General features: G+C 35.8%; 1 protein-coding gene across 1 annotated transcript in view; it reads left to right on the top strand.

The window, feature by feature from the left end:
- The window catches only part of pall (F-box protein pallbearer), a 114,236-nt gene that overhangs the window by 78,058 nt on the left and 17,136 nt on the right, over window positions 1–19,042 (top strand). Inside the window, exon 3 of the mRNA XM_090398929.1 lies at window positions 95–302. Coding sequence (XP_090255055.1) covers window positions 95–302 — 208 coding nt within the window. The remainder of the gene's footprint in view (window positions 1–94; window positions 303–19,042) is intronic.

The following is a 19,042-nucleotide window of genomic DNA, read 5'->3' as shown; positions in this document are numbered from 1 at the left end:
TAATTTTCAAGCCCTGCTAATATGTATGTAAATTGCTGTATAGTTACTGCATGGATGCATAAAACATTACTAGGCAGAAATATTTTATTTTTAGGTAATTGATGAAATTTATCGAGTACTTCGGTGCATTTCCAATGTTTCCACACCACCACGACCACATGAAATCTTACAGGAACTGAGAGATATTTCGTCTATGGCTATGGAACATTTTGATGAAAAAATAGCTCCAGCTCTAAAGCAGAAAATTGGAGCTGCTGGAAGCAGTATATCTGTGACATCACAAGGGACATATACTGTTGCAGGTTAGCAAATTGTTTTTAATGTCTCCTCAAATTGTTATTGTGCTCTCACTATAGTGAAGTTTGTTACAGCAAAAAAAAAAAAAAAAGAATTGCTTCTCATCTTTAGGTTTTTTTTTTTTTTTTTTCAATATCACTAATTAATGAAAAATTAATAACCTATAGCACATTTTAGTATCATTGATGTGTTAATGGTTAGATAATTCAGGAAACTCTGCTCTAACAGACCAAACAGTATTTTTTAACTTCTTAGCCTTGTTCACAGAATTGTGATACTGTCTGCTAGTTTGACTAGGTTGGCGATGTTCTTGGCACTTAAATAAAATCTGATAGCAAGGAATATGATTAGCATGCTGGTAACAAATATTTAGGCAAAAATTTCCTTTTCAAGAATGATTGATGAGATTTATTGAATATTTAATGCATTTTGAACTCTTTAAAATAAGTTGTTTAAAAACATTGGCATAACATATATATATATATATATATATATATATATATATATATATATATATATATCTTTGTACTTTGACACCTGAAGAAGTTGGCTTACCAATGAAACTAGTTGTATCCTGTGTCCATATTAAACTTTTATTTTAATTATCTAGGTGGTTATAGTCATTAAAATTACTAAACATATATATGAGGCTCCACAAAACATAAAATGCTATATTTGGTCAGAGAGAGGAAGAAGTAGCTGTATTATTTAGTAGTGTTTATCTTCTTGCATAAACACAAAGAGCAATTTCTTGAATGACAACCAGTTTTAAGTATTGTGATATGAGCAAATTTCAAATTGAGAAAGTAGATAATGAGATTTATTTGTAGAAAGTTTATTTTTCACTTGGTTAGAGTATAATAAATTTAGTTTAATCCTTTATCCAAGTGTTTAATTTAGTTTAATCCTTTATCCAATTTACCCAATAAATTCAGTGGGAGCCAGGCCATTGGGCCTGGCTCCCACTGAAGAGACCTCAATAAAGGTCGAAACTAGTCTGGGTTGTGGCCCTTCCCTTAATGCATAACATTATACATATCCACAAGGAGATGTGTTTTGCATTATGGGAGATACTGAGATAGGATTGTTGATAGCTTGCTCCACCTTTGCAAGGAGTGCCCTGGTGTTGTACCACCTTATCCCAGTCCTGAAGATACTTTCAGGTGCAAACTTTGTTTGCTCATACTTGGATAAAGGATTAAACTAAATTTATTATAGATTTATTTGTACTTATAGCTTTTGAGACAGCACTAGTAAAGAAGTTGAACAATTTTCTAGTCATTAAAGGGGGAAGGGGGAGTTGAAAAAGAAAAAGCTTGTTCTTGTTGGAGATCTAAACAGCAAAATAGGAAATAATTACAGGTATACAGATATGTTCAGGTTTTTAAGTGCAGAGTTAATAATAATGGTAAGTAGCTACTGGATTTCTCTTAAAGATATGTTAACACCATGTTCCAATATTAAAATGACATAACTTTACATGAAGAACACATGCAGTAAAATAAGTCTTATTTATTATGTTGTTACTAGTCATCACACTAGGTCAGGATACATTTTAGTAAGGAAAATATGTACCAAAGTTTTAAAAAAGAGTCAAGAAAAGTTGAACAGCTTTTAAAAGTGAATTGTAGATTCACATACAAATATTATTAATGGAAGTGTGAAAACAAGAACTGAACCTTTGAGATCAATTTGTAGAATCTGAACACAATTTTGATGGATTCAACCCAGGGAGGCAATTGAAGTTTTAAGGTTAGAAAAGTCTGATGGTCTCTAATGGTGGACTGACGAAGTTAAAGAGGTAGTCCTAGAAGGTAAGAAAATATATTGAAAGTTGCTGCCAAATAAGCCAGTCAGCAGGTGCCCTTAGAGAAAAATATATATAGATATTCTGTATATCTATATATATTTTTATATATAATATATAAAATTTATATATTATATAAAATAATATATACATTTTTTTCAGTAATTATACTGCATGATCCAAAAGGTCTGGTCATAAGGTAATTCCAAATGATTGGAATAGAGCTGGTATAGTATCCATCTATAAACAGAAGAATAAGGCATTGTGAGAATTGCAGAAGAATTTTGCTACTGAGCATTCCATATGAGATTTTATAAAGTATTCTTGGAAGAAACTAAGAAAAATTGGGTCAAAAAAAGAAGTAAGAAGAGCTAACAGTAAGATTGCATGCAAGACTGACAGTGAAAAGAGGATGCAACTTCTTAGGATGGCATGCTAGATTGATAGCAAGAAAAATAGGCTGACTGATGGTAAGAGTTGGTGTGAAAGGGCTGTGGGAGAGAGAGTGTAACTGACAAGGTAGAGAGAATGAATAGCAGCAAGAAAGTGATTTAAGATATGAAAGCGAAGTGAAATGAAAATTATAGATATTCATGGAAGGGTGAGGAAGAATGGAATGAATGAAAGATGGTCAGTCATGTGAAAGAGATAACAAACAATTTGAGAGTGGCTCTGTGTTCAGATTAAATTATTAGAGGTGTGGTGAATGAGAAATGCAGAGGGTTTGTTTTCCTGGAGGTAAAATGAGTAGTCTTTGAGGCATTAGATATGAGAAGGTAAGCAAGCTATTCTTTAGTAAGAATGAATAGTTGGAACAAATGATTTGTTTGTGAATAAGGAGTCATGAGAATGGATATCAGGATGTTGTTAAGTAGAGTAATTGATAACCATGCAGTAGGAAAGGTATCATTTATTGCTCAGGTATAATAGGAATGAACTGAGACAGAGAACATCTATCAAGAATGATATGCTAACAGAGTTGTGTGGGGGGATGAAACTTTTTAAGAGCGATTGACTGTATATAAATAGTTCTGGTGTAAGTCAGATGGGAAGACTGTTGTGGGAAGGAAGAATAATGACTGCAATGAATACAGGATCAGAGAAAGTAAGAGGTGATGTAGAAGAGCAGGAAAGTAGGTGAGGGGAGTTTGTTGTGAATAGAGCAATGAGTAATGTGAACAAAGGAAATGAGAGAGCAGTAACATAGGGAAATGGGGAGAGTCACAGTGGACACGAGAGCATGTCCACTGTGACTCTGGAGATACTGCATGAAGTGTGGATGCAACATGCAGAAATGAATGTGTTGAGTAGACAAAGGATTGAGATTTCCTGTGATGTGGGGGGGGGTAATAGATTGGTGTTGATAGAGAGAAGGGAGAATGGCTAGGGGATGGGGGGGGTACAAGAATCACATTTGGAAGTATTATTGGTGGGATTTGTTATAGAACTAGAAATCAGCTACTATGTTTCCTTATGAATATCAGAAGTATCAAAAGAATAGGAGATAAAATTGTTGTATTGATCCAGTTCATTCTTCCAAAAATTGTCAGAATAAATGAGACATGGTTGGATGAGGATGACACTGTGAAAAGAATAGAAATGGAAGGGCATGATATTTTTCATGAAGACAGACAGACAGCAGAAAAGGTGGTGATGTGCTGTTGTTGTTTGCAGAGAAGTTATGCCTATTCAAGTTAGAGATCCAGACTGAGGAATTCAAAGCAAGTCGAGTTAGGTTTCACAGACTCCAAGGTAGAACAGGCATCCATAGTGTTCTCAGACAGGGAGAAGCTGCTAGTGCAGATAAAGAGGCTGCAGAAAAGTTTGTGAAAAAAATTGAAGATTTAATCAGGAAGGAAGGCTAACTGCTACAGCAAATTTTTAACAGGGATGAAATTGGATTATTTTGGAAGCGCTTGCTAAATCGAACTTACATCACGCAAGAAGAAGTGAAGCTCCCAGGACATAAGCCTATGAAAGATAGGCTTACCTTGTTATTGGTAACAAACGCAAGCAGCGACTTTAAGCTAAACCCACTTCTGGTCTACCACTCAGAAAATCCTCGGTGCTTTGGGAAAAAGATCATTAAGTCCAAACTGCCAGTGATGTGGAAATCCAATGCAGAAGCTTGGGTAGACCAGCAAGTTTCAAAGATTGGATTTTTGAGGTGTGTTTGTCCTGATCGTGAAGAAGAATTTCCTCCCTGATAATGATTTGCCTTTGAAAGCACTGGTGATCCTTGACAATGCTAGTGCCCATCCTCAAGACTTAGAACGAAGAGGACATTCTTGAAATTGACTTTATCAAAGTCCATTTCTTACCTCCAAACACGACGTCACTGATCCAACCCATGGATCAAGAAGTGATTGTGTATTTTAAAAAACTTCACACCAAAGCTTTGTTCTCACAGAACAGTGAGTCATGCCTTTTGGCATGACTCACTCTTCTGACAAGACACTGAAGGACTTCTGGAAGACCAAGTTCAACATTCTCCATGCCATTTCCTTTATTAAAACTGCCTGGGATGGAGTGACACAGAGAACCCTTCCTAATTTTTCTCAGGATGACAACAGTGCAGGCCAAACAGCTGGAGAATCAGAAGCAGCTGCAGCATGCAAGAGATCATTTCGAAGTTGGAGAATCTTGACATAGAAGAGGTTGATGAGGCTGATGTAGAAGAACTTGTGGAGGATCACGATGACGAACTGACCGTGGAAGAGCTCGGAGCACTCAGCAAACAAAGGAGAGAGAAAGAGGAATTTCACCTGAAGAAAAGGATGGCAGAGAAAAAGGACTGATGCCAACAGCTGTCATTGAAGAAGTTTTATTTCATTGGGAGAAGGTGCAGTCTGTTTGTTTGGAATGGCACCCCAACACTGCTGATGTGAGTAGAATGACAGACTTGTTCAACAATACCATCATGCATCACTTCAAAACCATCTTGAAAAAGAGGGAGAGACAGTTCACCATTGATCAATTCCTCATCCCTGTTCAAGCAAAGAGGAGACGAGAAGAGGTAGAGCAGGATAAAGAAGACTCCCTTCCAACATCTAAGGTTCAATAGATTGTATGTATTGTGTATACAATAGTGTATTTCATGATTTAGTGTGTTATACAATAGTAAAATACGTAAAGTAAAGTAAATAATATGGTGTATTTCTCTCCCACTCTCCCGTTAGCGGGAGTGGAATGGGGATCCAACAACGAATGAATCTATTTTCCATAGACTTATGTGGGAAATGTTGTCCTGCAATTCGACATTAGTTCGGCGACGGATTAGTGTTGAATTGTGAGGCACCACTGTATTTGAGAAGGATAACAAGAAATCTCTCTATAAACTTTGATTCTCTCCAGAAGACGGCAGATTGGCTAATTCTCCCTGATCTATTCTTACAGTCTGTTGTGAATTATGCTTATACAAAGAAGTTCTTATATAAGATTTTTGAATTTATATGCATTTTCATTTGTTATCTTATTTTAATTTTTTTTGTAATACAACTTTCTCCTCTTATTTTTTCAAAATATATGAATAGAAAAATTAAGCTAAAGTTGTATTACAAAGCAACAGCAATAGTTTATTTTCATCTGTTCATAATTTCTTTCCCTTCATTTAATTCTCTCTTCAAGATATCTGGCATTCTTCCACACTGAAATATTTAAAGTAGAGAAGAAAAAGAACAAAACTCTTAAGAGTATTTATCATAATCATGAGATATGGAGCATACATTAAACACTAAAATTTAAATTTATTACATTCAGATAGAATACTTATTGTGATAATTACTTAATTATCCTTTCAAAGTGGAAAGAGGTGTGCATCAAGGCTGTATACTTTTGTCGATGCTTTTTACCCTTTATTTGGAATATGTAATTAATTTAGCCTTGGAAAACAGTGGTAGTGGAATTGCAGTTGGTGGCAAAAATATCAATCTCAGATTTGCTGATGACGTTGACTTAATAGCAATGAATAAACATCAGTTACAAGAATTAACAGACAGAGTTTCTAAGGCACATAGTTCAGAAATCAAAATCAATGTCTTCAGCCAATAAGCATATGAAAATTTCAGTTAACGTTAAAAACTGGAAGAAGTAAAAAGATTCCTACTTGAGAAGCTAGGTTACAACACAGAGATGGCTGGTCTAAATATGACATTAAAGCACACATTGCTTAAGCAACTGTTGCCCTTCAGGAGTTACAGTCACTTTGGAAGGACAATAAAATACAGCTAACTATAAGACTACCTCATCGATACCTTTAACTCTGTCTTACTATATGGATGTGAGAACTGAACATTGAGAAAGGACTATTGGCCTTCAAGATGAAGTGCTACAGAAAACTTTTGAAGACATCATTTGTTATGTGTGCCATACATGCCACACGATGAGGTTAGAAGGAAAGTCCACTCCTTTGCCTAAAACACTAGAAAATATTGTTCCTAAAATATTTCAGAAACAGCTCCTGTGGCTCAGCCACATAGTTTACAGATAGCTTACCAAAAAAGCACTAGATGGCTTGACTTATGGTAAAAAAAACACTGTGGGAGACTTAGAATTACCTGGAAAGATTATATCAGCAAATTGACTAATTCTTCCTTCTCCACTTTGTTGAGGAGATCCCAAAAACAGAAACACCTGGAGAGAGAGCATCTGTCACCTTTATAGTGCCCTAACAGTCTATATATTCTGTGTGAAGAAGATTGACTAAACATCTATACATGTTTATGATATAATGGAAAATCACTGTCTTATAAATAAAATAACATTAGGGAAAATAAACTTCCCAATGTTTCAATTCCCTAGGAGCAAAGAGGTAAACAATCAACTAAATGTGACCATTACTGGTGAAAACAAATGACTACATTAGACAAGTTAGATGCAAGATTTAATCCTAGTTGACTAAAAGGCCTGTGTTTGAGTCTGATAAGTAAAAAAAAAAAAGAAGCAGGATTTGATCTATAAAGATATTTCATCATGAAGTATTGGATGTTAACCTGCTGTATTCATCATGGCAGCACATTTTATCCAGAGATCTGTATGTGCACTGAGTCATGGCAAAATTTGAACCTCATCTCCATCATAGAACATACCGTATTTACTCGAATATAACTTGCCCTTGCATATATCTCACACCCCTGATTTTACTTTGCGAAAAAAGAAATAATTAAAAAGTTTCACATATACCTCATACACGAAAAAAGTTTAAAACTTTAAGAAATAGATAGTGAATGTTGTTATGGCAGTTTCAAATATTTTGGAATTCGGTTGAAGAGAATCAACATTTCAGCTCAGCAATTGTCGGTTTGCTTTTGTTTTTGAGTCGCATGATCTTTTGTTAATACTGCACCGATCATATGCACATCTTCATAGCTATGTTATCTCCACCATCCTACCATTGCTGTCCGTTTTGTGCTCCACTTTCACTTCTTATTAGTCATTCGTGAAGGATTGTTCATAACATATCTTAAGTCTTGTAAATTACTGGTAATTTTTGTTTGAAATATGGAGAAATGTTCAAGTTATGGTGTTTGTTTTAATTTAATTACAGAAGCATTGTTGCTAAAGATTCAGATATATCGTATGAAGGTGAGCCACCAATCACATAAATAACGTTGCTAATTAAAATTTAAATGCATTCATTTTATAAATAATGTGAGCAATTATAAATTATCAAGTCTTGATAAGACCTCATCTCGACTACTGTGCCCAGATTTGGTCATCTAGGTTTCTTCTTGATGGGGAGGAGGTTGAGAGGATCCAGAGGCGAGTGACCAAGATGATAGCAGGTCTATGGAATGAACCTTATGAGAACAGGTTGAAGATTTGTGGGTTACAGAAATTGGTTGATAGGTGGAAAAGAGGAGTATGATTGAGACATTCAAATTGCCGAGGGGTTTCTACAGGATTAATTCAGAGGATATTTTTGAGATCAGGACTAGTGGTGGGAGGATTAGGGGATATCTATGGAAACTGGGCAAGAGTATGGTTAGTAAGGGTGTTAGAGCTGGGTTTTTTACTTTTGGAGTGGTAAATGAGTGGAATAATCTGCCAGAGTCTGTTGTGGGTGCTATGACAGTGAATAAGTTCAAGGCAAGGTATGATAGATACTGTGAGAATGTCAAATAGTTGTGTGGACATGATGTTTAGGGCCTCCCTCAATGAGTCTAAGGACTCCTTGGAGTCGCCTGTAGTAGTAATAATAATAATAATAATAAAGACCGAGCATTTAATTATAAACTTCAATTTAGTTTTATGCAGAAAAACTATTTTCGAAAATCCCCAGGTACTCCGTGTGTAGAGGTTTCAGTGCTGTGAAGACATCATGTTAGAGGCTTAATAGATTTTTTACAACACTCAGAAAGGATTAAGATTTTGAAAAACGAGCCATAGACTCAGCCCCTCTCAAACCTTCTATCTAGCTAAGATATATTGATGATGTGTTCTCTATTTGGCCTCATGGCTCAGACACATTAGACTCCTTCCTCAGTCACTGCAACAGCCTACATCCAAGAATCCGGTTTACGATGGAAAGGGAAAAGAACAATTGTTTACCCTTCCTAGACACCTTAGTTACACGCCTTCCTAACAGTACAGTTTCCTTCACTGTATATAGAAAACCCACACACACAGGCAGATACAATCACAAACTCGCCCACCACCACCTCACTCAACAATATGGCATTATTAAAACTCTTAGCAAGAGAGCCCACAATCTTTGTTCCAGTGGTACTGCCCTTACAACTGAACTTGACCACATACACAACACTTACCTCTCCAATGGCTATAGCGATCATAGTATCAAAAAAATAATCAGTTCCTTCCCCATTCCCTGGTCTTCTCGTCAGAATGAGTTTAGAAATGCCATCACCATACCCTACATCCATGGCACATCCGAAAAAATAGCCAAGATTGTAAACAAGTACAACCTACACACAGCATTTAAGCCCCACCGCAAACTTGCTACCCTTATCCGTTCTATAAAAGATCAGCTCCCTCCTCTCTCAGTGCCTGGAGAGTATAAAGTACCCTGTTCCTGTTAGCTGGCATACTTTGGACAGACAGGCAGATCAGCAACCATCCGCCTGGAGGAACACAAGTTGTACATCTGCAACCACGACTATGGTCAGTCAGGCCTTGCTGACCATGTCTTGGATACAACCCATAGGATCTAATGGGAAAAAACTACCATGCTCCACCACAGCAAATTCAAAAAAGAGAGAATTCTTAGAATCAGCAGCAGCTCTCAGAAATCAACCAAATCTTAATAAATAAAGTTGCATTAAGCTTCCTAAGATTTGGGAAACACTTATCACCAGAGGTCCCACTCTACATTCCAGGCCACCTACAACCGCCCTTAGAAGCGCTCCACCTAGTTAGAATTTTAGTGTCAACCACGTGGTTGGGCTTAGTATTGTTCGTTATTTGTGTTTATGTTACATTAGTTTTTTTGTAATCCCTGAAGATGTCTCAGTGACTGAGGCGAAATATAGGAAGTATTAAATTCTGTTTTAATCCTTTCTGAGTGTTGTAAAAAATCCATTAAGCCTCCAACATGAAGAAAACCAGGTACTATAGTAAAACATCAAGAGCATCTGTTTTTTTAACTGAAATGTATCAATTATTTATTTCCTGCAGACTCAGCTGCCCACCAGAAGTATTGCTTAGGTGTCCTCAGATGTTTAAAGGAAGATTTTCACTGAAAACAGCCAGAATAGTGGCACGTATAGAACTAGTTGCTTCACCAGAATATGGTCTTGTGCACAGTGACACACATTTAGCAAACAGTAACATGATGGACAGGCATTATACACCTTCTGTCCAAAAAGAAACTGAACTTTTGACAGATAATAAAACAGTAATAATTTATTTCAATCAATATACTCCCTCAGCTTCAATACAGCATTTGGCACGGTCAATTAATTCGTTAAATGAGTTTTTTATATTGGTTTTTGGGATGCTGTTGAGGATCGTGGTTACTGCTGCTTGAATGTTTTCAATGGTGTATCGCTTTCCTTTCATCGGCAAATGAAGTCAGGGGAAGAGAAAGAGGTCACAGGGTGCTAAATCAGGTGAATACAGCAAGTGATCCAACACACAAACTTGGTTTTTGCTCAGAAACTGTCTCATAATGTTCGAGTGATGAGATGGTGCATTATCATGCAAAAGTTCCAGCTGCCTGCATCACAATATTCATGCCGTACACGACGAATTCTCACTATCAATCACTTCAAAACTTCGTGATTAAACTCACCATTGACCGTTTCGCCAGACAGAACGAATTGTTTGTGGATAATGCTCTTGGAATAGTAGAAACAAATCAGCATTCTCTTTACCCTTTTGACTTCTCCAAGCGACTTTTTTTCGGATGCCCCTCTTCTGGTGGTCTCCACTCAGCACTCTGGCGCTTTGTTTCGTGCTCATACTCAAAACACCATATTTCATAACCAGTAACGATCGTTTCAAGGAAGTTTGAGTCCTTACTAAGCAGTTTTAATGAGGTCCTTGCAGTGTTCAATCAGATACTTTTTTGGTCATCGGTCAACTTGTGGGGAACAAATCACGAATTCAATTTACAAAAGCCCAAACTCTCGGTCAAAATGTTGTGCACAGTTGATTTTGGAATCCCCAATTCATCTTCAATCAATCTCACGGATGATTTCGGGTTTTTTTGATGAAATCACGCACTTTTGGGATGTTAACTTTGCTCAGTCCAGTTTTTGGACGGCCCGGCTTTTTGTCATAAAACTTGGTAAAACTTTTACCAAGTTTAACACAAAAGTCAATCGCAGCTCTCTGTTTGAAACTCATTTTCCGACCATTCATTAACACACACTGTCACGCTTTGCACTATAACTCGGCTTCTAATGAAACAAATGTTATAAACAGTTGACACAACACTAATGAAGGACAACAAAAAGATACAACAGGTGGCGCAACTAGTTTCTTCTATTTTCGAAAAGTTTGGTTTCTTTTTGGACAGAGGGTGTAGATAAAGAACAATGGGACATGCACCCTTCAGTTGAAAAAGGCCTCCTTCAGTTCTCTTAATGTTGTGAGGAATCTTTACATGGGCGTCAGTTGAAGGTGGATTAGCCAGTCTCTTATGGAGATAAGATTTTTTCTCCTAGAAGCTGTTTTTTCTCTCCTGCAATCCCCTCTCTCTCTCTGGGCACCAGTTCATCACTGAAGGGGACCTCCCAGTGATGGTACTGGCCCTTCATTCTTATTCTGTTTGTTTGATTTTCTTCTTATGTTATCTTCACTCTACTTCTCCTGAATCTTTTTTTATTATCCTGTCTTCAGAGCACCATCACTATGATCCAACACTCTTCTACCATGTTTGATATGCAGTGGGCCCCATGGACATCCAGAAAGGGGGTTGGGATCCTGATGGTCTTGCACTACTCTGGCATCACCTATGTGTGAAAAATGCAACACACATGTCACCATTTGTCATATTCTGATGGAGTGTCAGTACTTAACACTAGAGAGGAATGAAATTTTTACTCATCTAGCTGAGCCACATTCACTCAGGCAGATCTTATCAGACTCGGACAAATTGCATGATGGGTTTAACTTTTTAAAAAGAATTACTGTATATGAGCACATTTAATTACAAGTTCTATTTTTGTGTACTGCTTTTGTTAATTTACAGTTTTTTTTAATTTGATTTTTTGTATATAACATATCATTTACTAATTTATTGCTTTATTATTATTTAGTGCCAAAGCAAAGGTTGCTTTGGCACAGTATGACCTTTGCTGTCTCCTTGCACCAGTAAACCATAAATTAATCAGTCAATCAAACCTGCTTGTGAAAGAGCCAAACTGGCTAGAGAATATATAGTTAACAGTCAGAAATGCTGTTTAGCAAGGAATAGACTATGTTATGTGGTGGAGTGTGGAATGACCTTCTGAAGCCCCACTCCATGAAGATATTACATAATAATGACAGTACTCTTGTATACTTTTCCTATTACTCAGACCTAGCTCCCTGTGACTTCTTTTTATTCTCTTAAATTGCAGTCCAAGAGGATAAGATTTCAAGATATTCAGTTTAGAACCAAATTGTCAGTCTGGTTGCTTAAATGAATATCTTCTCTTTTGTTCTACTCAAAAGGCTAGGTTCCACTATACCAGGGGTGTTCGATTGTAGCTTAAATATTAAATATTCCAAAGCACATTACATCGATTTTTTTTACTTAGGTTAAGTCCCATGTGAATATTGTAAAAAAATAAACTTTGTTTGTCTTAGTATAGTTTGTATTAGATGTTTTTGTAAATAACTCTTTTGAAGCTAACTGAATATACTGCTTTAATAAGAATATGTTAGAGTTAAAATACAAACTTATTTAATACTGACCATTTACATAGCCTACCAGTTTCGCCAACGAACTATCTGGCTTTTTCAAGGCGTTTACAGAAAGACTTGAAAAAGCCAGACAGTTTGTTGGTGAAACTGGTAGGCTATAATGTAAGTTTGTTTGTAAACGATCAGTATTAATTAAGTTAGTATTTTAATTATAAAACGACCAAATATGTTTAGTTTAAACATTTTAATATGTTAGAGTGTTAAAAACAGGCAATTTTTTTGTCGCCGAAGCTGTACATGGCAGCATTAGAAAGATTGTTATTGAAATGTATGTATGAGAAAGGCTTGCAGGCGCTACGTGTAAACATCTCCGAAGTCAGTTAGAAAGAATTCAAACAACTTTCTGATGGCCGGCAATTTACAATCAAAAGAAAGCAGAGGAGAACAAAAGGCATACCGAACTTGAAACTTAAGGTGAAAGACTCATACCGATTCTTTGGGGGTTGCCAAACTTCATGCGAGGTCTCGGAGGAGGCCTAATAAAAAGGGACTGAAGCAATAAAAGGGGTTTCGGTTCCAGAATTGCTTCAGAGAGGAGTTTCCCTCTTCCAGAAAGGAGCTTCTCGGTTCGAGACGTCACTAGAGAGAGAGAGAGAGAGAGAGACTACTTCTAGGCTGCAGACATGTTTTCAAATTGCTGAAAAGAAGAGTTCCAATTGCCAGAGAAAAGTTTCCAGGCCAGGTTAATGTCAAACATTCACCAGTGTGTTGCATTTTCATTACAATTTAATGAATCAAACGACTTCACTGATATTGCTCAGTTAATGGTATTTCAAGATTATTCAAGTAAAGAACTTTTGAAAATTATACCATTATTGGGAAGGACTAGGGGAGAAGAGATTTTTTCGACATTTGATGAATTTGTGAAACAACACAAACTTCTGCTTTTTTAAACTTGTGTCTATTACTACTGATGGTGCTCCTGCAATAGGTAATAAATCAAGCTTCATTTCATTATGTAAAAACAATGACAAATATCCAGGTTTTTTAACGTACCACTGTAATATTCACCAACAAGTACTGTGGGAAAAGATTAAACACAAAAGATGTTTTGGATATTACATTTAAAATTGTAAATTCTGTTCAAGGAAAAGCCCTGCAACAGCGGTTATTTAAATTACAGGCAGATGATGATAGGGAACTTCTGTTGTACAATAATGTTTGCTGGCTCAGCAGAAGGCAATTTTTAGAAAGATTTCTTGTATTAATTAACGATATAAAAATTTTTCTTGATGAAAAAGGAGATATTTATCCACAATTGAGCGATAAAAGATGGTTGTTACACTTATAATTTTTAGTAGATTTCTGTACGAAATTAAGCAATTTAAATTTAGAGTTACAAGGTAGAGATAAAAATTGAATTGACATGTTAAGTTCAATAAAAACTTTCCAACAATACTTACTTTTATTAAAGAAAAATATAAATGACCGCGAATTTAGACATCTCCAATATTTATTCAAATTTTTTGAACAAAATCAAGAAATGCTTCGGTATGATTTAAAAGAATTTATTCGTGAAATAGAATTATTAGTTGAGGAAGAAATAAATTCAAGATTTAAAGATTTTAATAAAACTGAAATGATTGTATCTTTTATCAATAATCCATTTCAAGAAAACTTTAACATCACAGAAATTTCAAATAAAATTAGTGGGCTGTTTGATATAAACCAAGCTGAAGTAGAACTTGAGATAATAAACATTCAGAATAGTTTACATTTAAAATCAATAAACAATGAAGTCATTTGGAAGTATGCACATGAAAAATTCCCGATATTAACTGATATTGCGTGAAAAATTCTGTCGTTTTTCGGATTGACATACTTGTCAGAATCCGCTTTTTCAAATATGATCATCATAAAAAATCAATTAAGAAACCAAATTACAAATGATTATTTAGATGAGTGTCTGCAATTGGCCACTTCTTCATATCAACTTGACTATGAAAATATTGTGAGGTCCAATCAATGCCAAATTTCACATTAACTTTTTTTTTTTTTAATCAACCAACATTTCCTATAACTTGTGAGTTTGTAATCAATCTGTTTTTTTTTCTAACTTTGGTTTTCCAAAATAGAAAAATATTTTATTCCAATATATATATATATATATATATTTTTTTTTTTTTTGTTGTATTAAAATAATTAAAAGTGATAAATAATTTTTTAAATACACAATTAAAGTTTTTAGTTGTGTATTTTTTCTAGTTGTTTATTTGTGTGTAATCAGATATCATGTTTGGGGGAACGTGATCTATATAAGAGAGTAGATCGCTGAATAACTTTTTACAGAAAAGTAGCTCGCGTAGTAAAAAAGGTTAAACACCACTGCACTATACTTATTAAAGGCCTAAAGTTTTAAAAAGTACCATGTTTGGTGGTGTAGAGCAGGATTCTTAGATAGTGTATCCTTAATCCCCTACTCCTCCCTGCCATAGTACTGAAAAAAAAAAAGTAGAATAAGTTCATAACCAATTATTGAGTAGGATTTACATAAAAATTTGCAGTCAGTTAAACATAATTTCATGGTAGTACTACCAGTGTTTCTGGCAGTGGCAGAAAAGCTGGACTCGTATAAATTCAGATTTGTGTGTTATGCAAATCCCGCCTATGAGAGGTTTAACTGCTTTCAATTCACAAGACAATCATGAATGTAATTTGATTCTTTATTTCAAGGAAGGTTAATAAATATCCATTATGATTTTATATCAAATAGCCAAACAGTGTTTTGTGCTTTTCAATTTTAAAAGTTTCAAAAGTGGTGAATGTTATTAAACTTGTGCATAGTTTAATAACAATCAGTATAGGTAACTTAAAAGACACAGTCTCTTTATATTCACCTTTTGTTTGTCAAAATTTACTGGCTTTTGCAATCATAAGAATGTTTTATAAAATTATCTATAATCCTGTCATTAGTACTATTCTGAACAGGTAATTATTGTGATTCATTAAATATCAGTCTTTGGAGGTTAACATTTAGTGCAACATTTACTGAGTAGTCTTTCTGCACAGAAAACATGAGTCAGTTCATGTGAATCCCACTCACAAAAAAAAAAAGTTGAAATGAATACTAACATTATTAGAATATGGTAAAGAAGGAATTCATCTTAAAAATTACTCAAGATGGCACTAACCAAGAACTCCCAAGGCAGTTAAAAAACCTCAAGGCCAATATTTGCCAAAGTTAATTGGAGATAACATATCCTAGACCAGCAGTTAGTTGTTTTATATCCCCCAATCGATGAAAAGTATATGCCAGTAGTATTGTGTTTGTATTTTTTAGATAAATATGTTTCTTAGCTTTGGTTGTGGCAATACCATAATTTGAATAGATCATTAGTGCTTTTGTGTGCATGGGGGGGGGGGGCGATTAATAATGCTTGTACTTCTATCACCATCTCCATTACTTAATAATTAAATAATGGATGGTGGTAGGAGTTTTTGTGAATATATATGATTAATTTTTATTTAAATGATCACCTGTCTATAACAATTTTATTATTATTATTATTGTTCCGGGAAACTCCAAGGAGTCGACAGACTCATCGAGGGAGACCCTAACATCATGTCAAGAACAACTATTCAACGTTCACACAATATCTATCATACCTTGCCTTGAACTCATTCACAGTCGTAGCACCCACAACAGACTCTGGAAGCTTATTCCACTCATTCACCACTCTCCAAGTAAAAAACCTAGCTCTAACACCCTTGTCAACCATGCTCTTGCCCAGCTTCCATTCATGGCCCCTAGTCCTCCCACCACCAGTCGTATTTTCAAAAATATCTTCTGGATCATTCTTATAAAAACCCTTCAGTAATTTGAATGTCTCAATCATATCACCCCTCCTTTGCCTATCGTCCAATTTCTGCAACCCACAAATCCTCAACCTATTCTCATAAGGTTCATTCCACAGACCTGCTATCATCTTGATCACTTGTCTCTGGACCCTCTCCACTTCCTCCCCATCATGAAGAAACCCTGGTGCCCATAACTGGGCACAGAAGTCCAGATGGAGTCTTATCAAGGCTCAATACAGAGGAATAACAACTTGTTTGTCTCTGCATGTTAAAGTATTTTTCAGAAGCCAAGTGATTTGGTGAGCTGTTTTAGTCACTTTTGCAATGTGCCCCCTAAACTTCAACTCCCTATCTACCAATACTCCCAAATCCCTGACCTCATCAATCTCCCGGAGTACGGTTCCACCAATGCGATATACTGCTGCTATTCTTTTCACCCGAAAGTGCATAACCTTACACTTTGCCACATTAAATTGACATCCATTTTTCCTAGCCCAGTCCTCCAAACTATCCAAATCATCCTGTAAAATTTTGACATCCTGTGCACTCACAATTGCTCTACCCAACTTTGCATCATCAGCAAACAAGTGAACACTTCCTCTCAAATCCTTTCCAATATCATTTATGAACAAATTGAAAAGCAGTGGTCCAAGAACAGAGCCCTGCGGCACTCCACTAGTCACAAGACGTCTTTTAGACTCCACTCCTGAATAAACCACTCTCTGGTATCTCTCCTTCAACCATCCTCCTATCCATCTCACCAACCCTATAATTTTAGATGGCTTTTACTCATTCAACTATATTGATATCTCGGTTATTATGAGTGATTTCATCACTAATCTCTCTTATTTCACGTAGCTGGTATGTTTTTTTTCCCCCCCATTATTTAGGCAAATTATTTAGCATGTTAATGGGCTATCTCTTTCTCCTGTGATATTTCATGTCAGGCCATTATCATAAAAAATTAAAAAAAAATTGAGTGTCACTACTTTGCAAGAGGGCTTGAATAGACTTTGCATTATCTGCATATAACCATTCAAATCTTTCTCAGTGTCAGAGCACTAATCTATTATTAACTTCCACTGTTAACTTCTTGGCATACTTTAATTTATAGTATAACCAAGTGAAAAATATTTGCAATATGCATGTAGCTTGTCTAGTACATTTTCAGCCTTGTTCTAATAAGTAGATTGCTAAAACACAATCATCCTTTAGCAAATCTATGCTATTCATCAAAGTGAATGATGCTGTTGTCGACCCAATTCTGAACTTTTCAAACACTTGAACCACAACTTCAAACAAACAGATTGGCCTATAATTTGAAGCCTTAGTCCTATCCCCCACAGTCCTCTCCAGGTCAGAGCATGCCCTGTATCACTTCGTAGAGAGAACTAAGAACACTTAGGGATGATGTAGTGTGGTTTGGAGAGGTATCTCAGTGGACAGATGCACCACCTCCATGTGCTTCTTAGCTGAACCGCACATGCTGCAACTTGTGGAGATGAGGTCTTGGATCTCTGTGTTTGTCTGTATGTAGGCATGGTATGGGAGACGTTTACTCTACAAGATGATAATGATAGTCCTCATTTAGCGTAATGCATTCACCATTATCTTCAAGAAGAGACTATTGTACATATGGACTGGCCCACCAGGTTTCCAGACCTGGTGGGCCAGTCTTGAGCATTACTCAAAAAGTTTGAACCTGAAGAATGTGTATCCTCATCTTGTACAGGGCTGTTCTGGCCGCTTCGATCCCAAAACCTTGAGGAACTTAGAGTGCTTTGCAAGAGCAGTGATTGTTATTACCAGCTGAACTCCTGCACCCCATTATAAACAGTATGAAATGTTGCTGTGAGAGTGACCACATGTCTTATTGAAGCACTTTGACGGTGTCATTTTGACCTTTTGTTTTTGCCATTGTCTTCATGTGCCCATTTGTTACTGAATTAAATTATTTATTCACAATTTTTGTGAGTGTTTCACATCTTATATCATACTGCTTTTCACTAAATTGCATAAAAAAAATTCATCATGCAGATATTGAGTTATTGGGATTTTTCTCTTTGCTCTTTAATGTATGGACGCCAGTGTAGTTTAGCATATTGTAACAGTGGAATAGGCTTGTTTACATACTTCTGAGGATGACTTAATTTAAGTTATTCTCTCAAACAAATAATTGTCTTCACTTTTTCTTTTTTAATGACCCCCCCCAATAGTTTGTGTAAACCTAAACCATACTAATACTTTGGCTTGACTAAGGAATAAACCCTCTCCAAACACTGTTCTGGAGATTAAACATGATACTTATCCAAGACACTTCAGGTCTCAGTAAGCAGGGTGGTTGTATCACATCATATATAGAGAGACCTCAATTTATGGATGGATTGCATTCCATGGAGGACCATTCATAAGTCTCATCTGTGTTAATGATGCACAATAGATCTGTTTCTCGGTTTTATTACATTGTAAACTGATCAACAATTTCTGCTTCAGTTATTTAACATTATGAAACTTCCCATGTTTCTTAAATCTGTTAAACCAGTCCTAAGGGCTAATGACAAATTTTTTCACATCCTTAAGTTTCTTTTCTTTCATATTTATGAAGATGATTGCCTTTGCTTGGCCTTTTTTTCTTTCTTATCAGCATTCATTGAGGAGAATTTATGGAAACAAAGACACACATATTGAGCAATTACTTTACTTATAGTTAAGCAGATGCTGAAGAAAAAATATGAGATTAATATTAGCTAAACCTTTATAAAAAATGGCTAG

Source organism: Typopeltis vanoorti, chromosome 10 (assembly GCF_054136105.1).
Source record: "Typopeltis vanoorti isolate ZY-2024b chromosome 10, IOZ_Tvanoo_1.0, whole genome shotgun sequence".
NCBI classification, from domain to species: Eukaryota; Metazoa; Arthropoda; class Arachnida; order Uropygi; family Thelyphonidae; genus Typopeltis; species Typopeltis vanoorti.
This window is presented reverse-complemented; position numbering and strand designations above follow the sequence as displayed.